Genomic DNA, 24606 nt, shown 5'->3' on the forward strand with positions numbered 1-24606 from the left:
GTGCTGGGATTACAGGCGTGAGCCACTGCGCCTGGCCTGGTTTTCTTTTACATATAAGCCTCTTTGTTTGCTGAAACCATAGATTCTAAGTTGCTCTATCAAAGTGATAATTAGAAAAATGTGATGTACTTAGTGCATAAATTTTAGGAAATTTCCCCTATTACTCTTGTTAGTTTGATTGAATATGTGTGTTATTTTCCAAAAATGTAAACTGAATATATATGTGTTGAATCTATATATGTATTGAAAATATAAGTTGACATCACAGAGTAGACTTAGTTCATGGCAATGCTTTTTCTGAAAGCACCTGCAGAAATTTTCTCTTTCTAGTTTCTAAAAACCTCAGAGGCCACAGGGGAAAGGGCATTCTTTGGATGCCAGATAATGCAGGAAGCAGATTTGGTTACAGTAATTTTAGTATAATTCATTGTAAAGTGATGATCTCTAGGAACTTCCTCACAATGGAGAAACCTGAAAGCTCCCAGCAGCCAGCAAGGAATGAAAGGTGGGGGCGGGGCTGCCGGGCTCCCACATCACAATGGGGGCGGGGGCGCCTGGAGGGGACTCTGGGCCTGATTGGTTCCTGGGAACCAGGAGGGCGCTCTGGCAGTTGGCAGGGCAACTTCCTTCAGTTGGTGGGAAGCAGTGGAAGGAGGAGGAGCTCCGTATGTGCTCTCTTCTCCGCAATCACAGCTCTCAGGCTTGTTGCATCTAGACCTACTCTAAATAAACCAAGCAGGTTCCTAAGGGACCCTTGCAGACAAGTCAGCTCAGGGGAGGCGGCTGAGGCAGGGTGCGGGCTGCTAGTGGGGTGCAGCCCCATAGCTGTGGCAGGGCCAGCCGTGCCTTTGCTGGAAGAGGTGGAAGTGCTGAGCTCTGCAGACTTGGAAGCAAGGGAAGGCCCAAGCTGCTGGAGAGGAGCCCAGCTACCCCATGGGGAACACGCTGAGCTGTTGCTTGTGCACCAACACCAGCCCCAGGCAGGGTCTGTCCAGGGGGTCTGCGGAGCTGTACTGCGACTCTGACATCTATGAGGCGGTGGCAAGCAGAGGTGCAGGCCAGGGCAGAGACGAGCGGAGGCGCAGCAGATGGAACATGCTGCTCCCCAATGCCAGCCCCAAGCGGGGCCAGCGCAGGGGGTCTGGGGAGTTGTCCTGCAGCGCTGACATCTATGAGGCAGCGTCAAGCAAAGGTGCAGGCCAAGGCAGAGAGGAACGGAGGCGCCACAGATGGAACATGCTGCTCCCCAATGCCAGCCCCAAGCAAAGCCAGCCCAGGGTGCGGTGGACGGAACCGCCACGCAGCTGTAACATCACGGAGGCGGAGTTGGCAGTAGCACCACATCCCACTGCTGTGGAGCCTGCCCAGTCGGATTTCGGAGTCCAAGAGGGCCATGACCTGCAGCACATCAGCGACCAGGAGATGCCCAAAGGTAAGGAAGCTACTGATACTGTTTGCCCTCAGGCACGCCTGTGGCCACCGCTGACCCAAGGTCCCCACTAGAGGTATCCACAGCCTCGGGCTCCTGCCTTCTGCCCCTAGCCAGCTTTCCTAGACCCAGGGACCAGGCAGGAGGACTGGCCTTGCTTCGTGCCTGCCTACCCTCCCCCCGACCCCCAATTCTTTTTCCCTGCAGCATCTGGTGGTTTCTCTCCTCCTCCGGAACCCAGTGCCCAGTTCTGGCCCCTTTCTCATCCCCCCAGGCTGGCCGAAAAGTAAGTTTCCAAAATAGAAAATGTATGCTATAGATTTCATTGCTATAGAGGAAGTGTCTTACAGCTCTTCTGTTTAAACTTTGGTTGGCCTCTTAATTTATTTAAACGTTAGAATAATTAAGCTTCATGATGAATGTGCCTTTGTAACTGGAAAGTAGTGTACTCTCGGAATATTGAAAAATCGTGAAAGAATGAACAAAGATAGTATGTGAATGAATTGTACCTTTATACGCAAAGCATGCAAGTACTTGTGAAAGTTTTTCCTTGTTTGGTGGTGTAAGTTAAGCCTCTGAGTGGTTTTACACACTAGGTAGTAGATGGGTAGTGCTGGATGAGAGTCCAAAATAGACTCTTTATATCATTCTTTAGGATTTACAACACATTTCCATGTATGTCTCATGTATCACCCTGCCTCTACAAAAAAATGGTTAAAAATTAGCCAGGTGTGGTGGCTTGCACCAATAGTCTCAGCTGCAAGGGGATCGCTTGAGCCCAGCAGTTTGAGGCTTCAGTGAGCTATGCTGGCTCCATCGCACCATTGCACCACTCCAGCCCGGGCAACACAATGAAACTCTGTCTCTTTAAAAAATTGTTTTTTGCCCAAAACAGCTCTTTGTTTTAACATATTTGACATATTGAGCCGGTGTCTGACAGTAATTGACCACAGCATCACTTGCTGCTTGAGACTTTCCCTGAAATGTGCTGGTAATAGCAACATAGAGGAGGGTGGGTATATTTGATACGAAGAAGGAGGAGGGCATGTATATGATTCATCTACAAGTTGCATCAATTTAGGTGCAAGTTTTAAAAAGAAGTCCCAGACACAGCCTGGTTTCATTCCACATACGTGGAGAACTTCTGTGATTTTTGCATTCTCCAGTAGAATTGGGACATTGTGACTTTTATTTTCTTTACATTTATTACTAAAAACTTTTCTCAAGACTGTTAAAAGTGATTAAAATGGATGTGTAGCTTTAAAAAGAATCTTTTCTACTCATCTAAATTATTACATTTTTCCTTCTTCTTCCTCTACAGATTTTGCTTCTGACCATCCAAGGAAAAGCACACTCTTCCTGAGAAAATATCAAATGAGTGGTAAGACAATATTGTTTCTTCCTCCAAGCAAAAAACTACGAACTTTCTGTTTTGTGTATTACAGAAAGTATTTAGAGGAACTCAGATATTAGTTAAAAGTTTTTCATGTTTAATATATTTACTTGTCTTATTTTAATATGTGACATAATTTCCTTTAGTTGTCACTGTGACATTTTTATCAATGCAGTTAATTGGCCACATGATTTAAAGTAGTAGTCATGGATTTATGCCTTTTTCTTCATACATCTTTGCCATTTTTTGCTTGCTCCAAAGAGTACATTTTGATGATGCGTGGTAGGATTTAGGCTACAGCTTGGATTTCACTTGAACAAATCAAAAGAATCCATTGTTCTAGATTGGGTCTGTGATTTTGGCCTCCTTTTTACACAGTGCTCTAACCACATGAGCCTATCACATCCATGTTCATGCTACTCAGAACTTATTCATTCGAATGTAATGGAAATGTAAACATGGCCTGTGCTGTTTTCCAGGTTAGCCTTAGTGTGTGAAACTAGTGTAAAGTTTCCACATCCTGCTTGTTTTAGGATGAGAATTAGAACTGTAGGAGTTTTCTGTACTCCTGCTTATTTTTTGTAACATTCTGCTAAATCTTACTTTATTTTCAAAAAAGCCATACACCATGTTTTTCAGTTAATTTCACCAGCAAGAATACAAGAAGTGGGGGTTATATAATAACATCTGAACTAACGCAGCACAGTAAAAAATGGGTTTCTCCCCTGCATTTTCATAGTTTGTGTGGACTTTGCCTGTCTTGAGCTGGTAACTTCTGGTTAGGATTGTTGTATTTCTCAGTTTCTTCCAGAGCCATGGGCTTCTCACACACAGAGTGCATGGAAGTAGAAGAAAACCTACCCCATGCCCCTGTCTCTTCAGCAGTGAGAAATGTGTGTCAGTGAGACCAGTTCAACTTCAAAGGAGGAGGCATTGTAGGGAACAAAGCGTGGCCCAAGTCCCCCTTGTAGCTTTTATTCTTGGGACCTGTGTTAGAACAAAATGATTGTGTGTGCTGAGGATACCATGTTCAATTAGGTTGGACACTCATTTTAACATTTGAGTTTAAGATAGGCTACTTTTCAGTTGTGTAAAGACCCATTTATTTTTTCAGTAACATATTAGTAGATGACCGATAAGTCCTTTGGGATGCTTGCAGGGATTCTAGTGCATCTAGAGATTGGCTCCTGGCCAGAAACTGGTTCTTAGAGCTGTCAGCTATGAGATCCTGGTAATGAAAGTTATGTGTAAATGTAGAATCAGAAAACACTACTGCCTAGGGGTTCAGATATACAATAGGTAAATTTTTTATTAGCTAAATTTTTCATCTGTCCTGTATTTTGGCATTTCTATGAAGGAATACCTGAGACTGGATAATTTATAAAGAAAAGAGGCTTTATTGGCTCACAGTTCTACAGGCTGTACAGGAAGTATGGTGCTAGCATCTGCTTCTGGCAAGGGCCTCAAGAAGCTAATAATCATGGTGAAAGGTGAAGAAGTCATTTTTCACATGGTGACAGAAGGAGAAAGAGAGAGTGAGAGGTGCTGCGTGCTTTTAAACAAGCAGATCAGGCCAGGTGGAGTGGCTCACTCCTGTAACCCCAGTACTTGGGAGGCTGAGGCAGGCAGATCACTTGAGGCCAGAGTATGAGACCAGCCTTGGCCAACATAGTGAGACCCTGTCTCTACAGAAAATTTAAGAATTAGCCAGGTGTGGTGGCGCATGCCTGCAGCCCCTGCTATTCTTGAGGCTAAGGTGGGAGGATCACTTGAGCCCAGGAGGTCAAGGTTGAAGGTTGCAGTGAACCATAATCACGCCACTGTACTCCAGCCTGGGCATCAAAGTGAGACCCTGTCTCAGAAAAACAACAACAACAAAAAGCCAAGAAGATTATGCATGAACTCAGAGCAGGAACTCACTCATCACCAAGGGGATGGCGCTAATCCATTCATGAGGGATCTGCCCCTGTGATGCAAACACTTCCCCACCTCCAACACTGGGCACTACATCTCAACATGAGATTTGGAGGGCACACATGTTCCCTAATTTGTTTTGCCTTTCCTTGTGTACATGGCGATTCTTTCAGTTTTACGTAATGGAATATCTGTTAGGTCAAAAATAAAACTATGTTTTTAGCTTTTACTTTATGAGATTCATCATGCCAGATTATTTAAATTATAAATTTTGTTGGTAAGAATTTTTTAAAATGGAATTTTGTCGCATTTTCTATAGTGATAATCAGATGATTAGCAACTACTTTTATTCTATGGTATTTATACCAGAACTCATTAGTTATTTTTTCATTCTTAGTGCAAGAAAAGAGGAAGAGCTCTCGCCTATATTATGTAAGTAAGCTCTAGAAAAGTTAAGAAATCAGTTGTTTGAATTAAAAGTCTGTCAAGATTCCTTAAAAATTTAACAGGGAGCCAGTGCTGTTAGCATGATCCTTTTTTGGTGGATTTTCTAAATCTCTTCTATTTTCCTAAGTATCAGATTTATGCAGGAAAGTCTTTAGTTTACTGTGCCCATTTTAAGGGTGTCTGACATTTAAGTTACATAATTTGGTTGTGATATAAATATCTGCCTTAAATATTTAATCTTTTGGCTGGGCACGGTGGCTCACGCCTGTAATCCTAGCACTTCGGGAGGCCGAGGCTGGTGCGTCATGAGGTCAGGAGTTCAAAACCAGCCTGACCAAGAGGGTGAAACCCCACCTCTACTAAAAATACAAAAATTAGCCGAGTGTGGTGGTGCATGCCTGTAATCCCAGCTACATGGGAGGCTGAGGCAAAAGGATTTCTTGAACCCAGGATGCAGAGAGGTTTCAGTGAGCCGAGATCATGCCACTGCACTCCAGCCTGGGTGACAGAGTGACACTCCATCTCAAAAAAAAGTAATCTTTTTTAATCAGATCAAATGAAAAATAGCTAAGTCCATTTTCTTTAACACATTCTGCTGACTTCTTTTCATAGCAGGTGAAAGTGTAGCTTCCTCACTCCACTGTAACCTTATTTACCTCTCTGTTTCTTTCCTCCACCTCTAACACATTTTGTATTAAATAACTAATTGGTATTTACATGATTATGACTAAGCACATATTATTCACTGCTGAGTCATAGAGTATTCTGACTGTGCCTCCTCCTTGTACATCCTTCATTCTTTATCTTAAATTTAAACACTTCTGCACTTCTCCCAGATAACCCCCCTTTTCCTAGCCCATGATAGCTCATAAAGCCAAATGCAACCATTAGACCCTAGCTGGCCTCCTTGTTTTCACATCCTGCATTATTTTGTGTGTGGAATTAATTTTCTGACTATGTTCCTTTGCCTCTTTTTTAACAGCTATTCTTCCTGAAGTGTTGTAACATTTGTTACATGCCTATCAAAAATAATGTTTTACCTACTAAAACATATGCTCCATGTTTTTTCTTGAAGCAACTTTCCTTGGCCTTTGGTTATCCTCCTCCAGGATAGACTATGTTTTCCTAGGCTGTCCTTGGCCTGTTTGCCTGGGAGCCCTCTCTGAACTCTTCTGGGACCACTCATGTTGGATCAGTGAGTCCTAGACTGTGCATTGCCCTCTGCCTTGTGTTACTCCCCAGTGGTGCTGGAGCACAGTTTCCGAGGAAAGACTCGTGGATACACATGTATAGAGATCTAGCCTCTCTCAAAACCCCTCCTTTGTTGTAGAGTATAAAATTCTAGAGTGAAAACTAAATTTCATGGCTCTGAAGACAATTTTCTATTGTGTTTTCATTATACTGTTCTTGAAACTATTACCATTGTGTGACACATCATATGTAACCAATTTTTACATTTCTCAAGCTTTTTAGGACCTTCTCTATCCCTGGGATTCTGAAATTGTATAATAAAGATTGCTGGGGACCTTTTATTTTGTTGGGGCCATTAAGTCTGCAGACTATCTGTTCTAGAGAATTTTCCTATTTTCTCTGTTTCATTATTATTATTTTAGTATTCTTATGATTCAGATGTTGGGCCTCGTAGACCAGTATTTCTGCATTGATCTTTAATTTCTTCCCCTCCTATTTTCCAGTTTGTCTGTCATTCTGCTTCTTAGAGATTCTTTGACTTTCTGTGCTAACTGTTCTATTGATTTTTTAACTCCTTAATGATATTTTAAGATAATTTTTTAAAGTTTTGCTCCTGACTTTTTACTGGTCCCAGGAATTCCTTTCTCCTGTTGTTTTGATCTCTTATTGGAGGCTTCCCTCAAATGTGTGGTGATCTTTGGCTTTCTCTGATTGGAAGCAGGACCCTTGTTCACTGAGGGGTCTCACTGTGGGAATTTGGAAGTCGAGCAGCTTTTCATTTGGGGGACATTAGTGTATTGTGTGAGGGTATGATGGTTCAGTTTTCTTCCAAGAAGGTCTCCCAATTTTCTGCCTTGGCAGTGCAAGCTTGGCTGCTGGTTTTCCAGAAGTAGGTTTGGGAAGGAAGGTGCAGTTTCACTTTGTGTGTGCAATTTATTCCCATTTCCCAGGTTTCAGCCATGGTAGCTGTGAGCCCAGATACCCTCAGGTATAATATATCCGGATAATACACATCCAAATTCCTTATCAGATGGGAGGGGAGGTGGACTTGGAGCTCTAAGCACAGCTTTACAGTTGACCTTGCTGGCTTCTGTTGTATGTTTCACCCTACCTTCCCAGGTACCATGTGCTTCTGATTTTGGAGCCTGGGTTGGGTTCTTCAAAACAAACAAGATTGCTTGTTTCTGTTCAAGTCACTCCCTGTCAGCTCCAAAGCTGCGCTTCCATGTCAGTTGCCACTCCTCTATCTGCTTTTCACCTTGTAGCATTGACTCAGAATCATGTGCCGTCAATCCTGTCTCCTGGTCCTGTGTATAATGTTCATTTTATGACTAACGCTAATGAGATTTCAGAAGGAAGAGAAAATAAATTTCTGGTCAATCCATCATATTTAATCCAAATTTAGAACCTATATGTAAGTGTAAATCTAAGTTTAAATTTGACATAATTATGACATTAATTCAGACAATTTCTATTTATACCTCCAATAAGCATATTACACTTTTCCACTCAGGCCTTGTGTAAGAATTCTATTCAAACTCCATACATGCCATGTGGTCCCATTGCTGTGCAACACAGATGGAGCTGTTTTTGTTAGTGCACAAAGTGTTAGAAATTTTTAAGTTAGCTAAAAGTCATTAATCATTTAAAAAATATCTGAAACATGTCTTGTAAAAAAAAGTGGGGAGAAAAGTGGGGCTCTTGAGAGCCGGACATGGTGGCTCATGCCTGTAATCCCAGCAGTTTGGGGGACTGAGGCAAGTGGATCACTTGAGGCCAGGAGATTGAGAGCAGCCTGGCCAATATGGTGAAACCCCGTCTCTACTAAAAATACAAAAATTAGCCCAGCATGGTGGCACACTCCTTTAGTTCCAGCTACACGGCAGGCTGAGGCAGGAGAATTGCTTGAACGTGGGAGGCAGAGGTTGCTGTGAGCTGAGATCAGGCCACTGCACTCCAGCCAGCGAAACAGAGCAAGAATTCCTCTCAGAGAAACCCACAATCCAATATACATTCATTATAAGAAATGTTAAATAGAAGAAAATGGGGACAGATATCACCTAAAGCTGTACCAACTAGTTTGGGTTTTGGTGCATTATTTTCGTGTTCTTTTTATTCTCATATATGGATTTTTTCTCAGAATTGAGTTGTGTTATGGTGTAGTATTATGCTGTATTACCCCTAATAGTACTGATCTTAAGGGATATCTTCTTTCACTTTGAATAAAAGTATCCAAATGAGTCCATTTTCATTTTTCATGCTATATTTGTGTTTTGAGGCAATAGTAGTATGTACATTGACACACATACATGCTTAATGTAAAGTATATACATTAATAGAATAGCTTAAGAGACTTAAGAGTTTAGCTAGAGGTAAAACATTTCTACCTTGAAGGAGAATTTGGTCCTTCAAATAGTAATATTGTTCAAAACCATCTGGAATATTTGTTAAGAAATAAGTGAATTTACAGTAAAAAGCATCTGAAACGAGCAAAATGGTGTTAGACTGTATGGATATTTCTGATTACTGGCTACAGGCAATTTTTAAAAGCTGTGTACTTTTATAAACAACCACTAGATCTTCCCCCTTCCCTGTCTTTCATGTATTGGTGGGAGGCCTTGATGGAAGAGTGTGATAACATGATGCAAACAAGCATATTAATAGGAGGAAAGAAGGCTCATCTGAGTTATTTTTTAAGTTAAAATAATAGGTATTTTGTGGTTTTAAATAATGCTGTTGATCTTTTCAACTATTTGGTGACTGGGATTTGGTTACTGCCATTATTTTTAAGAAAGAGCATTTTTTTTCTTTTTTTCTTTCTTTTTTTTTTTTTGTTTGACAGATTCTTGCTCTGTCGCCCAGGCTGGAGTGCAGTGGCTGGGATTACAGGCACACCCGCCACCACGCCTGGCTACTTTTTGTATTTTTAGTAGAGTCGGGGTTTCACCATCTTGGCCAGGCTGGTCTTAAAGTCCTGACCTCGTGATCCACCCGCCTCAGCCTCCCAAAGTGCTGGGATTACAGGAGTGAGCCACCGCGCCCGGCCGGGAAATGCATTTTCTTAACATAGATGAGGCAGTTTCCATATTGGCTATTGCACTCTTGACGAGTGAACAGATACGTTTAAAGTGTTTTAGAGATAGTTTATTTTCTAGAGGGTTCAAAAGATTCACTGTCATCTCTCTGATAGCACTGCAGGTAAATTTTCATTGATTTGTAACTGTAGGAAGATTTACCTTCCAAATTGTAACTGATTTAAATAACTTGTCAAGCATTTATTGAACTCCTGAATTTCTCCCACATTCTGTGCTCAGCAGCTGCGGTTAGGAGAGGAAGGGACCTCCCTCTCCTGGAGAGGCTTACTTTCTCACCAGGGGGATCCTCTGCAGGCAATTGCTATCATGTAACACGCAGTGAATTAGACTGACAAGTACACAAAACCGGAAGTGTTTTGTGGTGTGGATGCTGGCAGAGGGATCCCAGAAGGCAGAGGAGGTGAAGCTTGCTGGGACAAGGGGGAAAGAAATAGGTATTCCGGGCAGAAAGCAGCATGAATGAGGCAGGACAGTGCCATGATGTGTGTCAAATAACTTACAGAATAAAATCAATCAACTTTTGAAATGAATGTAAAGTATTCTCGGAAGTTCTCATTTGAGTCATGTAATAGCAGTCTTACGTAAACATGAAGTGAAAGTTAAATTCCCGTAGTTGTTTTCATCATCTGATTTCTAGATGTGAGAGAGTCTTAAAGCAGTACTTTTTCTATCTTCCCCCAAGGAAATAGGCCCAGAGAGACCTATAGCCCCTCACTTGTTTGGTCACTGAGCAGCCCTGGCACACAGGGTCTCTGACTCTAAAACGCTGGTTCCATCACACTGTCTCTTGAATGAGTACACTTAGGATTAGTAACTTAGTGAATGTAGTATGAGGTCTTTATTTACTGCAATAAAAATGGTCTTGTGCCAATATTATTTAATGTATGACATTTTGTTGTAGTTAATGAATAACAGAAATAGAAAATCTCAGCTGCCTTTTACTGCATAACAAAAAACCACGAAATGTTATTTTAAACTTTTCCCATTATTTATAAAGGGAGTTCATAATAGAGGCTTGCCAGGTTTGATGATTGGTATCATAGCAAGGGCGGCATTTTATAACCCATTCCTCAAACATCATCTGCGGAAGTTAAGCACCTCCAATGAGTTTCCCATAGAGCTGCTCACGGTACCACACTCAGGCAGGTCATGGGGCGTAAGAAATACCTTAATGCTTTGTTGTTTGACATTTTGACTAAGGAAAAAAGCCCACACTTTTATAAGTTCAGCCTGCTGTAAACATTTTTCTCTATCTTCCTTCTCCTTCAGATACCTCCATGGCATCTTGACAGAAAATACTGCTCATGTTCCACCATATTGCTAGGTAACAGCACAGTCAGCCAGCCTGATCTTAGACACACACTAGAAAGGTGAGTACAACGAGGCTGCCAAGGGCCGAGGGACAGACCCCCCTATGCTAAAAGCATCCTGGCCATCCTCTGTCATTTCAGCCATTTGGTTGCCCTTTTCAGCAAGCAGTTTAAGAAATTGATGTCAATGATATATGGATTTCCAGGACCTAAATATGAATTTTCTGTTTCTCTTTTAATTTTAGACACTATGTGGTAGAAGGGAAAGCTACTTAGCAAATAAGCAATCCCAGAAAAGCCATAGCTATTTATTTGATGCATTCATGTTATGAGAGTGTTGAACCTAATTGGAAGGAGAGGTGCTTTTTATTGGATGTTCCTGGGAAAAATTATTAGTTCTTTATGAGCTACAGGCCTAAGACCATGGGTACTACTTTGGAAACTAGTCTTGGAAGAAGGAACGGCTTGTCCTCCAGTGGTACCATAGTGTATCTGCATTTAAATTTTCCCATCATGCGTGAGCACTTCATAGGCTACGATCAGACATGCCTTTTCAAAACACCCTTGAACGGTGGGTTCAAGTTTATTTAAAAAGTCACAACAAAGCCCAGTTCCACTGAAGATCTCCAGGGAACATTATTAACATCTCCTTAGATTATGAGTGTTGATTTTTGGGAAAACAGTTTGAGAAGTACTACCTTAGAATATTAATGTCCTTATCCCTAACTTCCAGTCTATAAATATGACTAGCTTACAAGCTTAATTTTGTTTCTAATGTACTAGCTTTTTAAGCTAATTTGTCAGTAACTTCTACTTTAATTAAAAATGGTAAATTTATGCTCATAACAATGTCACTTTCCTCTCTCCTGTATAACAATTATTGAGATCAAATTCTGTTTCAGCAGGAACTGGAATCCACCTGTGTCTAAAGCCCTGAGCTTTGGCCTCTATGGAGTCATCACTTAATGTTTGTATTCAACCCTAAGTAAAAAGGCACTCTGTTTTGGCTAGAGTCCCTGGTTTCTTCTGATTTCAAAAGATTCTGATGTTTCAGTATGCAACTCAAAAGTAATTTTTAAGCTTCACCTTGCTCAAACAAGTAGAGGTTCTGCTTTTTCTTGCAGCATAGTCTAATTCTTACCAGTTTCTTTAAAATAGACTTTTTTTGTTGTTTTTAGAGACAGGGTTTCGCTCTGTTGGCCAGGCTGGTTTCAAAACTCCTGGGCTCAAGCAATCCACCCAACTCAGCCTCCGAAAGTGCTATGATTACAGGCACCAGCTACCACACCTGGCCTAGAAGTCTATTTTTGAAGTACAGTTAGTTTTAATTTGCTCTCCAATTTTAGAAGGGATCATTTGGTATATTTACTTTTGGTGAAATGAAGGTTTACTGAGTAAATTAATACAGCAAATTGGCTTTTTGGAAAGATTTTGAAAAATGTTTTTCATAGTTAGTAGTCCATTGTTCTCAAAGGGATGAGTGAGCCATATTAGAATCACATATACATGTTTCTTCAAAATATATGTCTGCAAACACATGCATCTTCCCAGCTCCACATTCTCTCCATCTCTGGGCACTCATAAGCCTTTTAGAAGAATGCTTAAGTATATGAGGCATCGTTATACGGACAAAAGCATCCCAGATGATTCTGACCTTAACCATAACTCAGTCATTCACAAACTTTGCTGCACATTGGAATCACCTGGGGAAATTTGCCAACAACCCTGATGTCCAAATCATACCCAATGCAAGTTAAATCAGAATGTCTCCAGCTGGCAGTGAGGCCATTTTTAAAGCTTCTCGGGTGATCCAGTGTGCAGCAAACATGGGGAACACTGCTTCCTTTGCATGGAGGAGTGATGGTTCTCATGTATAAATTACACGTTTTCTCAGTCATTTGCTCTTCTTTCTACCCATAGAGCCTTTTGTCTGTGCAAGTCATTTCTATGTATGTGTGCATATGCTTAAATTTAAACTGTACCGTAGTGTTTCATGAACACCTGCAGCTCACAAAAGCACTATGTGGGGACCTTGGGCAAGTCAGTTTGAAGCCTTGGTTCTCTTGTTTGTAAAATGAGTGGTTCATGGAGTGTCATGTAAGATTCAGTGGTCTTTTCAGCATGTAACTTCAAATTCTGTGATTTTAAAACAATTTGGAGATGAAACTGTTTGAGGCACTATAGAAATATCCATCTTAGATGCTAATAATGTTCTAAGGCCTACTTTTTACAACTCAAATTTCCCTTCTCAAATTATTCTGAGCCTCATTTTAAATGCTGAGGGCAAATGGAAGCACAGAACTTATCCAAGAGAAGCACCTGTTTGCTGACACACAACATCTGAGGATGACTTAGGACCACAGTAACATACATCTGAAGAGTTGTATTTGTTCACTAATATTTTGTTTAAACAAATGTGGAAATACCTGTCATGAATATTGTATGATGCGGTGTTACGCTGTCTGTTTAGTGCTGTTTATTTCAGGATAGCTACAAGTGTCATCGATTTTTGTGTGCATTTTGTTTACTAATAAATTTTCTGCTAATAATTATGCATAGGTGATTTTAAATTACTTTATTTGGTATAAAGCACATTGATGATGTGCTTTTAGGGAAATAATGACAAATGGGTGAGTAGGTGATGGTGAACTAAGTCAGCTGAAATGCAGGGCCTAGCCACTTAAAAAGCAAAACATTACTGTATGGCCTAAATAGAAGCATATGTACACATAGATATAACTGACTTGCACAGGATGAAAGGTTCTATGGGTAGAAGAGCAAATGACAGGGAAAATATGTAATTGTTTATATGGAATAACCATCAGCAGAAACATCTTCTAACAACATATTGCCTAGCATTTTAGTTCTCCCATTTTCGCTATAAAGCCAGAGAGCTAAAACAAAAGAAAAGTGCTCATACAGTACTCTTTCAAACAAGAAGATTTCAGGGCCACTGAGAGGGTTTCCTCCTCCCCCTTTTAAAAACATATCTTCAGGCCAAAACAAATGATAAAATCAGTACTTACAAATATTTTTTTCCCTCCACAGTGTGACTTTGGCAATATATTACAACATAAAGCACAGGTGAGCTCTTTGAAAACCTGCCTTGTTACTCCAGCTCATTGCTTTGTATAATATGACACACAGTTAGGTTGTAACTATAGACATAAGCTGTAGAGTGTTTATTTTACAGTACTAAAGTGAATCATTTGTGGGTTTTTAAAGGCTCTTTTACCTCTTAAATTATTGAGGGTCCCAAAGTGTATTTGCTTATGTCTTGTTTGCAATTTATTGTAAAGAAGCAATAAAAAGATGACCTGGCCTCATGCAAATATATAATACAAAAAAACATGCATTTTTAAAGCTTTCAGGTAATTGTGGGTATTTTTAACCACACCAAAACTCCACAAGGGCTAAGTTATTAAAATAGTTATAGTGGGATTGTACATATCAATGAATTCATTCCACTAATACTCACTGATCTTTCTTGTACACTGAATGGATCTTTCCCCTTACCAGCTTTTATAATATTATGCATTGGCTATCTGGAAAATATTAATTCATGTTTATTTATAGTATGAAAACTCACTTTCATTAGTATCCCCACAATTATAAAAATGTCTTCAAACATTAGATGCTGTCAAGCTCACAGTATTAGGTATGAGTTTTCCAAGTCCTGATTTTTAGCTTGAAAGCATTAGATTTATTATACACAACAAATACTTGTTATTTTCCTTGAGATGACAAACTCCTCTTCTCTTTGAGAATGATAGTCAGTCATACTTTCAGATAGAAATGGTGTTCTGTGAAAAATTGGCTTGTTCAGCTCACAGTTAAATCACAAGTGCTTTTCTTTAACATGACCGTACTTCAGCATGCAGAAGTGCTTTATGTGAACTTTCTACTTAGAATACTAAAAAGAGAGGTCAAGATTTGATAACACCATTAATTTTTACTGTTTCATCAAGGACATTCTTAAGTGAAGCAGGCTACTTTAATAAAAACTGCAAGGGGCAGTGAAGAGTGGAATGAATACTAGTATAATTTGGTACCACAGCCTTTATTCATACTGAGAAACCAGCAGTTTTACCCACTTTGGCTTTTATGCAATCATTACAAGTGTTGAACAGTGAGAAAGCAAGCAATGTCTTAATAATTATTCTTATGTTTTATTTTCAATCAGTTTCTCAGGTTGAATTGTATTCTTATAAGAACATTTAGGGCCATAGGTGGTGGTTGACACCTGTAACCCCAGCACTTTGGGAGGCCAAGGTGGGAGAATTACATGCGACCAGGAGTTTGAGACTAGTCCGAGTAATGTGGCAAGACCCCAACCATACCAAAAAAGAATTAAAAATTAGCTGAGCATGGTGGTGTGCACATTTCATCCCAGCTACTTGGGAGGCTGAGACAGGAGGATCGCTTGAGCCCAGGGAGTCAAGCCTGCAGTGAGCCATGTTTGTACCACTGTGCTCCATCCTGGCTGAAAGAAAAAAACCCTGTCTCAAAAAAACAAAAACAAAGTTTTGACATCATGGGCCTCCTAGGGAATCTCAGGGGTCCACAAACCACATTTAGAGAACCACTGGTTTCCTAAATCAACACACAATGTGTTAGTTTTTTAAAGTTCATTAAAGACTGGCCTCTTTTAAAATAAAAAGGCAATTAAGCTTGTAACTCAAACTACTTAAACAAATATGATAAAAGTATAATAAAGAAATATTTGGGAAATCTCAATCTCATTCACATTTATTAAAAGTTCTAAAAACTTTACTGCCAACCACTACTGCTTCATAAAATGTTCTTGTGTTCCAGCATGAGGTTAGAGGAGTGAAAATAGATATAGTTTATTACCATTGCCTGTTAGCGGGGGTCAATATTTAAAGTCAAGTCTGGCTCATCAATGTAGAAAAGACTTCACAGTTTAGAGTATTATGTGCTGAAGAAAAAGAGGTCAAGAAACCCTCTGAAGGCCAGGATCCAGGAGAAAAATTTGCAAAACCTGTTTTGGTGAGCAAATTTTACCAAAGCAAACAAGATGTATCTTCCTCCACCCTCCATGCCCTACTCCCAGCAGATACTTTACTAAGATGTTAACAATTCCCAAATTAATTTCATAAATGCACATTCTTATTTTATAGATATGCAAATAGATCTCTGGCTATTTTTGACGAGCCAATACATCCACTTCCGGTAAGTGTCACTTTCTTTGAGGTTCTATTTTTGTCTCATAGAGTTGTGTTTAGTTCATGCTGAAGTAAAAATCATCCACCTTTAAGTCTTGCCTCTGTTGTGTCTAATCATCTTATATAAGGAGTGTTATCAAGTGGGCATGCTGGAGTAAGAGCTGACTTGCAGCTTTGTTTCATTAGTGTGCTAAGGGGAGTAAATATACCATCGAGATAACAAAATGCATCGTTTTAAAAGATAATTTTCTGTGGCAGCAAACAATATAAATATTTGTAAATAGTCGACAAATATGCACAATCTCTGTGAATAGAACTAGAAAACAATTTAAATTTAAATCAGTTTAAATGCTATAAAAATTTAAAAACGTCCTTCTTCAGACATGTGATAGCCACAGGGCCACTTAGCGTCTCTGTTTATAGGAAACCAAAAATATTTTAAGATCCCACTGTTTATATTTTTAAAAACTGAAAGATATTTTATCCCATCAAAATTATTTTAAGGGACATGTGGGCACAAATGGGAGCACTGCCGTCTTAAGAATACTTAAAAAGTTTTCTTGAGTGGATATTTATGTTGCCTTTTTTCTTCTTTCAGCAAGGAAAGGCTCCAGGGAAATCCTTCGAGCGTGATCCCAAACGCAACTGTATTTTCAGATATTTCTGTACTCTTTTTCTAGTCACAAAACTAACACCTCCATGTGCAATCGTAGCTTTGGTAAGATATTTCTTATCTATAAAGCATCTTTAACAACTGGTCTCCTACACAGGGTATGGCCGTGTTTCTAACTAAAAGTAGATTCCTGGAATTATCATCAGATCTTTTAAGAGAAACCTGTGCAAGCAAAGTAAATACACATATTTGAGTTTAATCATCATTACGGTTTAAAATGATGCAATTGCTTTTCTTATCAGAGAGTAATTGCTATTAAAGGCAGCAGGAGAGATTTCTGGTTTCTCCTTCAACAGATTCCAATGTAGATCTAAGCTGAGTCCCAGGCCATATTCTCTGGGCACTTCTGATGTATGCTGTGACTAGGAGCTGCTGCTCTGAATGCTTTGTTGTTCCTGCTGACCTCTTGTGCCTGCTCCAGAAATTGCCCAGGAATGTGCTACCAGTTAATGCTTGGACACAGGCTTTGCTAGTTAGCCTGCTAAGCTGTAGCTGTGTCCTTACCTCTACATCATTCTCACAGAATTCCTGTGGTGAGACTCATTCTGAATATGAAGTCCTCTTCAGATGGCTGGGATTGGTTTACCCCTCCCCACACTAACCTGTAGAGGAATGTCAACCGTGCAGCTGGGAGAGAAAAAATAATTAGAGCAGTAGCCTCTCCTTTGGCATCTGGCTAGAGCTTAGAAGAGAAGGCTTTTGCTGGGCACCTGCATAGAAACGCCTCCATGGGCAATGGATCAGATGCAGGCCTTTTCACGGAGCTGAAGGCCATTTGGCATGCTCAGCACAGCTGTCAGGAAGCAGGAGTGGTACTTCCAGCTAGAGAGAGAGCGAGCAGATGCAGGAGGGAAAGCTGGATTGAAAGAAGGGGGAGTTCACTGTAGACAGGCTAAATTTGGTGTGCCTGTAAGATAGGAGAGTGGCCGTGTGCAGTCATTATTTGGATCTATAGGACTGGAGCATGAATCTGAGCTGGAAATAAGAAATGAGGAGTGAGAGTAGCTGCGGAAGGCTTGGTGCGGTGGCTCACACTTGTAATCCCAGCACTTTGGGAGGCTAAGGCAGATGGATCACCTGAGGTCAGGAGTTCGAGACCAGCCTGACAAACATGGTGAAACCCTGTCTGTATTAAAAAATACAAAAAAATTAGCTGTGTGTGGTGGTGGATGCCTATAATCCCAGCCATTTGGGAGGTTGAGGCAGGACAATTGCTTGAACCTGGGAGGCAGAGATTGCAGTGAGCTGAGATCACACCACTGCACTCCAGCCTGGGCAAAAAGAGTGAAACTCTGTCTCAAAATAATAATAATAATAATAATAATAATAATAATAATAATAATAATAATAGTGTAGCTGCTCAAATGCAGAGAAAGTGTTTAGAATGAAAGTGGAGAAGCCGGGCATGGTGGGACACACCTATAGTCCCATCTACTCGGGAGGCTGATGCAAGAGAATGACTTGAGATCAGGAGTTTGTGTCCAGCCTGGCCAGCATAGCAAGTCTCCACCTCTAAAAAGGAAAAGAAAAGGAGGACAGAAGATAGCTCTGTAAGGACAACCAGCATGTAAGGGACAAGCCCCCAGTAAAGTGGCTAGAGTGGGAGGAGGAAGAGCACGAGAGGATAATAAAAGAAGAACAAACGGTTCAAGATAGGAAAGGCTGTGGTCACAGTGCTAAATGCTGCAAGAAGTTGTCCGTTCCATAAACACCCCCTGGATGCCGACCCTGTCCCACTCTTCTAAGTGCTGGGGTAGAGAAGAGGACAGGTTGAACACAGTCCTTGTCTTTATGAGCTTATGTTGTAATGAGAAAAGCATTTTTTCAGGTAATGGCAAATAGCAAAACAATAAAGCAGGATAAAGAGAGAGGGATGGGAGGGGCTCACTATTTCAGAATGATCAGGAAAAGCCTCTCTAGAGAGGTCACATTTGAACAGTGCCCTGAATATAAAGCGAGGACTATAAGGAGTGCTGGCATGACAGGCAGTGGGATGAGTGCAAAGACTGAGCTAGGAACATGTTTCATGTGTGCTTAAGGAACAAACAGCAGGGGGCCCGCATGGTGAGAGGAATGAAGGAAAGAACGGAAGAGATGAGGCTGCACAGGCAGTGCCACAGCTCACCGAGCCTTTTGGCTTGCAGGCCATGGGAAGGAGTTCAGGTTTTATTCCAGTTTGATGGGGGCACTAATGGTAGATCTTGAGCAGGGGAGTGCAGTGTTCTTAAGAGGTTATGGCGACGGCTTTGGGGAGAGTAGACCATAGTTAGGAGGAAGGTTGGGGCAGAGAAGAGGACCAAGAAGCTACTAGGGTGATATAGGTGAGCCGTGACCCATGGTGGCTCAGAATCTGAAGCAGGCAGGCTACCAGTGAAGGTAGGCATAGAGGGATTGCACACAGATTGGAACAGGGTAACTCACATGTAAGTATTAGTCCCCAGGAGCTAGGCCAATGGCAATTGCTTGGACAAGATTAGGGACAGCTTGGGGATTGGGTCCTTGGGGTGAAGGGCTCTGGTTTGTAGGTGTCAAGACTCTGAGGACCTTGGGAAGGGGCGTCTCAGGTGAGTGATAGGGGTGGGTGAGGTGGGTTAAGGAGAGATGGGAGGTGAGGAGCTGGCAACAGGGCCCGATGCTGTGAGCAAATGAGAAGATGCCTCTGGGGAGCTGTAGGGAGCAGGATGGGAACAGGAAACACATTTGTATTGGGGGAAATTTCTGGCAGAGAGGGAGAAAGTCTTCAAGAAGAGGTGATTTGGGGAACAGTGTTCTGCAAAAGTGGGATGGGATCCACCATGGTGATAGAAGAGTTGGTGTTAAAAAAGGAACTTTCTCACTGACCCAGGAGGGCAAGAGGTATCGGTGAGTGTCAGCAGGTCCAGCTTACCAGTAAAGGTGACAGGAAGGTGAGGGTTCACCAATGCTGTTTAAGTGCTCTCTAATGAGTCCTGTGGAGTTGAACCCTGGGAGGGAGGGTCATTCCTAGGACACCCTATTGTGCAGAGTTAGGGGGAAAGGGAACAGAATCTCTCATATGTACATATCACGTTCAACAGCCATTTGATTTTAAAAACACATTTGAGTTTGGAGAACATTGCCAGATCTGAGCCACCAATCTGATAATCTTCAGACAATGAATGAACTCTCTTAAAATGAACTGTGTTCCTTTGGTCTTGATACAAAGACGTCAAGTAGCATAGAGGCATACTCTTCTGCAGAGCACCCTCTGGGGTAGCAATGCCTCACAGCTCACCTCTGTAACCTTCATGCAGCTGGTCCCTCACCCAGTTCTTTATGGGATAGAGATTGGATAGATAGAAAATACTTACTGAGATTGTCTCACAAACTACTTGGCAGGTTTAGAGGAACTCCAGGGATACAGAGGCTGACAGCTGTCTCTGCCTTCAAACCAACTGAATTGACTGAATGCAGATACTGTAGGACAAGAAATGAGTTTTCATGAAGAGATTGTGGAGACATGGAAAATAGGGGCTGTGAGCAGGACCCTCCTTTCACACAGATGCGTTCCTTATCAAGGCACTGAATATGGAGGTTATTTCTGAGCCACAGAGACCTGCACTTGTCATGCTGTCTGCACAGCAGGCATTGGGAAATGCTCTTGACCCACAGTTCCTCAGCTGGTGTCCCAAGAGTGGGTTAGTTATTGTGAAAAGGAGAAGACAGCAGTGTTCTCAGTATCACTTGGATATTACATATTCAAGCATGGCACACCTGTAAAATTCCTATCTACCTGCCAGGGAGGTGTGATGCCGCACACGGACGGCACTGGAGTGTTTCCTGAACAACCTTAATCTGCATTGGGCCTGAGTTTGTACTGCTTTTCATGAGTGTGAAGGTGCTGATGGTGCCTCTCTTCATGCCTACAGGGATGTCCAGTCATCCCTGTGACCGAAATTCATCTGGAAATGTCTACGGGCAGAGTAGGCTACAGAGGTATCTCACCAGGATTGTGATTTGGCCTCTTGCTTGGTGTGAGCAAAGTCTCTGCAGAACATAAGAATTAAAAGGCACTTACTTTCTGGTCAAAACCAGAAGAAATCTTTCATTCTTAAATGTTCGTATCACCACACACACATAAACTGAACTGAAATCAAAGAGCAGCGCTCTATTTTGCAGGTGTACATTGAACGACTTTTAACTAGTGCTAACATCGATCTTTGTCCTACTAATTGGAAAAAGATAGTCCACGGAGCCATGCTTCTTGCCTCCAAGGTTGGGAGAAATCGTGGTCTGTGGAGTGTGGATGACAGCCAGAATCCCGAGGACATTGCAGTTGAGAACATGTGAGTTTGTAAGATTTTGGCGATCTTTGTAACCATTTTCCATGCCTCATTTGCTCTCCAAGTTAACACTGCAAGAAATATCTTTATAGGTTTCATTGTGCAGATAAAAGAAATAGGTATAAGACCACAGTCTTCTCTCTATCCAGCTTTGGTGTAACAGTTTGTATTTTCCAGCAGTAATGGGTAGGTCTTGATGTGTTATTGTTGTAATAACCTGCTTGATAAATTGAAAAGTATTTTTCTGATTGTTTTTTGGCAAACCTCTTACAAGTGTACTATCAGAATGACACAGTGCACTAAATATCTTTATAACTTTTGAGAAGCTGCCTGCCAGTTTCAGTCCCTTTATAAGGGGCAAACATCTGGCCTTTGAAATCATTGTCCACTGTTAAGGTCATAAGGCCTCTGGACTATGGGGAAGTGATGGCTTCAACTTCAGTCACCCATTGTGTATTTGCTTTTGCTGGTCCTTTCTTCTCCCTTTTATCTAAAGATCTGTTTTTATAGGAACCTTGAGATATGAAGTTAAATAGCCACAGATTCCTGTGCCCTGGCCCCTCCCCACTGAGAGTGTTACATGTGTTTGGAAATTGGTCTGATGAGTTAGAAGCTCTAGCGTTCACCAACTGCAGTGTGAGAAGCATTTCTGGGGCATCACCCCATGCCCACCACACTCACAAGGCTCCATGGGTACTGAGACATCTGCAGCAGCACTCTTTGGGCCTGGAGTTGCCCATGAGAGTGTGAAGAGCCTTGCAGAGTCATGGAGTTCCTCCAAGATGCATCAACATGACACTGAAACACAGCTTCACCAGGGTTCCCTTCCAATCCGGCCTCATGACTGCTGTGAAGGGAAGGGCCCTGGAGCTGGCAGGCAGGGTGAGCAGGGAGGCATTTCCAGCAGAGCCTTTCTAGGTGCCCACTAGACAGTGAGGACAGCTGTGCAGCCTGCATCTGTGCAAGACAAGGGAGCAGTTTTGTTTACATTGAGCAGCAGCAGCAGATCAAGATCATGCCAGGCATTGGCATGAGTTAGTTTTGTGACTTTTACTTATGACTCCAGATAAAACTGTCATTCAGAATCACCTCAGTGTATGTCTACAATTGAAGATATAGTGTCTATTGTAGATATACCTCAGAGTATATCTACATTCAAACATGACCACTTGGCGGCTGAGCTCAGTGGCTCATGCCTGTAATCCCAGCACTTCACGAGGCTGAGGTGAGTGGATCGCTTGAGCTCAGGAGTTGAAGACCTGCTGGGTAACACAGTGAACCCTGTCTGTACCAAATGTTTTTTAAAAAATTAGCTGGGCGTGGTGGCAGGCAGCTGTAGTAGTCCCAGCTACTTGGGAGTCTGAGGTGGGAGAATTGCCTGAGCCTGGGAAGTTGAGGCTGTAGTGAACTGTGATCACATCACTGCACTAGCCCTGGGTGATGGAGCCAGATCTTGTCTCAAAAAGAAAAACAAAAAAACATTTTTGCCATCACTTTGCTAATAGTATAAACCAAGTGATCATGGTGATATTTCTGGTAGCCATTTTAGCAAAGAGTGTGACCGCAAATGAATTTGAAACAAGTGGAATTACTTTGGAAGTTCCAAACACTAAAGTGGCCTTGATCATAGTCATCCTTTTGCAAACTGGTCCCTCAAAGGAAGCAAGATTTGTGACTGCCTGAGTTCTCCTTGCCTGCTGCCTAGCCAGAGCTGATTTATTAAGACAGGGGAATTGCAATAAAGAGTTTAATTCACGCAGAGGCAGCTGTATGGGAGACCAGAGTTTTACTATTACTCAAATTAGTCTCTCCAAAAACTCTGGGATAGTTTTTTAAAGAATAATTTGGTGGGTAGGGAGTCAGAAAGTGGGGAGTGCTGATTGGTCATTCAGAGATGGAATCACAGTTAGTGGAAGGTGTCCTCCTGCACTGAATCGGCTCCTGGGTGGGGGCCACAAAATCAGATAAACGAAGTTTATTGATTGAGGTGGTGCCGCCTGATCCCAGTACAGGGTCTGCAAAATATCTGAAGCACTGATCTTAGGTTTTACAATAGTGATGTTATTCCCAGGAGCAATATGGGGAGGTTTGGACTCTTGCAGCCTTCAGCCACATGACTCCTAAACCTTAATTTCTAATCTTGTGGCTAATTTGTTAGTCCTCAAAAGGCAGTCCAGTCCCCAGGCGGGAAGCAGGTTTGTTTTGGGAAAGGGCTGTTACCATCTTTGTTTCAAAGTTAAACTGTAAACTAAGTTTCTCCTGAAGTTAGTTTGGCCTCTGCCTAGGAATGAACAAGGACAGCTTGGAGGTTAGAAGCAAGATGAAGTCAGTTAGATCAGCTCTCTTTCACTATCATGATTTTCTCAGTTCCAATTTTTGCAAAGCCGGTTTCAAATTTGTAATCATGAACACTTAGTTCTACCATCATGGCAGCTGAATGGTTCTCAAAACATGCGGCTCAGCTGGCTGGGGCTCTGAGTTCTAGTCACAAGATCAGAGAGCATGCAGGGCTATGTGCAGGTTTCCACAGAAGTGAGCTCCAAGAGCAGTGAGGGCAGAGGCCAGCTCCAAGAAGACCAGTTCCAAACAGTGCTGTTGGTGTGTGAACTGAGAAACACCAGGAGCTATGCTTGGAACATGCTGCTTCTGTTTATGATCTTGGGAAGATGAAAAGCATTATACCAGCCAGGTGCAGTGGCTCATGCCTGCAATTTCAGCACTTTCGGAGGCCAAGGCAGGCAGATCACGAGGTCAGGAGATCAAGACCATCCTGGCTAACACAATGAAACCCTGTCTCTACTAAAAATACAAAAAATTAGCCGGGCGCCGTGGCAGGTGCCTGTAGACCCAGCTACTGGGGAGGCTGAGGCAGGAGAATGGTGTGAACCTGGGAGGCGGAGCTTGCAGTGAGCCGAGATAGCGCCACTGCAGTCCGGTCTGGGCGAAACAGCGAGACTCTGTCGCAAAAAATAAAAAAGGAAAAAAAAAGAAAAGCGTTATACCAAAGCACTTAATAGACATTTGTCTCAGCCCCCTGCTGTTGACTGTTTGCAGTGGTCCTATTTTGAGTGTAAATTGAATAGTTAAAAATTAGTGTCTATCAGATTTTTCTTAAAATTTTCCAACATCTATGTGTCTTCCTAGAATATCTTTCCTTTCTAAAGAGTAAGTTCAACTGAGTAGCCGCTATTCCGAAAATTTGCTGTGTCTGTAAAAGTTATGCCATTCAATCATCTAGCCATTTTAAAAAACCACAAAGCGAGCTCCCAGCGTGAGCGACGCAGAAGACAGGTGATTTCTGCATTTTCATCTGAGGTACCGGGTTCATCTCACAAGGGAGTGCCAGACAGTGGGCGCAGGTCAGTGGGTGCGCACACCGTGCGTGAGCCGAAGAAGGGCGAGGCATTGCCTCACTCGGGAATCGCAAGGGGTCAGGGAGTTCCCTTTCCTAGTCAAAGAAAGGGGTGACAGAGGGCACCTGGAAAATCGGGTCACTCCCACCCGAATACTGCGCTTTTCAGATGGGCTTAAAAAACGGCGCACCAGGAGATTATATCCTGCACCTGGCTTAGAGGGTCCTATGCCCACAGAGTCTCACTGATTGCTAGCACAGCAGTCTGAGATCAAACTGCAAGGTGGCAGCGAGGCTGGGGGAGGGGCGGCCCGC

General features: G+C 42.0%; 1 protein-coding gene across 4 annotated transcripts in view; it reads left to right on the plus strand.

The window, feature by feature from the left end:
- Positions 1 to 530: 530 nt before the first annotated feature.
- LOC129015228 (cyclin-Y-like protein 1B) overlaps positions 531 to 24606 on the plus strand; it is a 32920-nt gene continuing 8844 nt past the window's right edge. For 2 of the 4 annotated variants that reach the window (XM_054452847.1, XM_054452849.1), the window contains exons 1-7: positions 533 to 1432; positions 2751 to 2810; positions 5134 to 5168; positions 10739 to 10839; positions 15921 to 15972; positions 16564 to 16683; positions 20776 to 20942. In XM_054452847.1, coding sequence (XP_054308822.1) covers positions 934 to 1432; positions 2751 to 2810; positions 5134 to 5168; positions 10739 to 10839; positions 15921 to 15972; positions 16564 to 16683; positions 20776 to 20942 — 1034 coding nt within the window. In that variant the 5' untranslated portion in view covers positions 533 to 933. Of the gene's footprint in view, positions 1433 to 2750; positions 2811 to 5133; positions 5169 to 10738; positions 10840 to 13827; positions 13864 to 15920; positions 15973 to 16563; positions 16684 to 20775; positions 20943 to 24606 lie in introns of all 4 variants that reach the window. The other 2 variants (XM_054452845.1, XM_054452848.1) reach the window with 2 other exon arrangements.

The sequence above is a fragment of the Pongo pygmaeus genome, chromosome 18 (assembly GCF_028885625.2).
Source record: "Pongo pygmaeus isolate AG05252 chromosome 18, NHGRI_mPonPyg2-v2.0_pri, whole genome shotgun sequence".
Taxonomy (NCBI): Eukaryota; Metazoa; Chordata; class Mammalia; order Primates; family Hominidae; genus Pongo; species Pongo pygmaeus.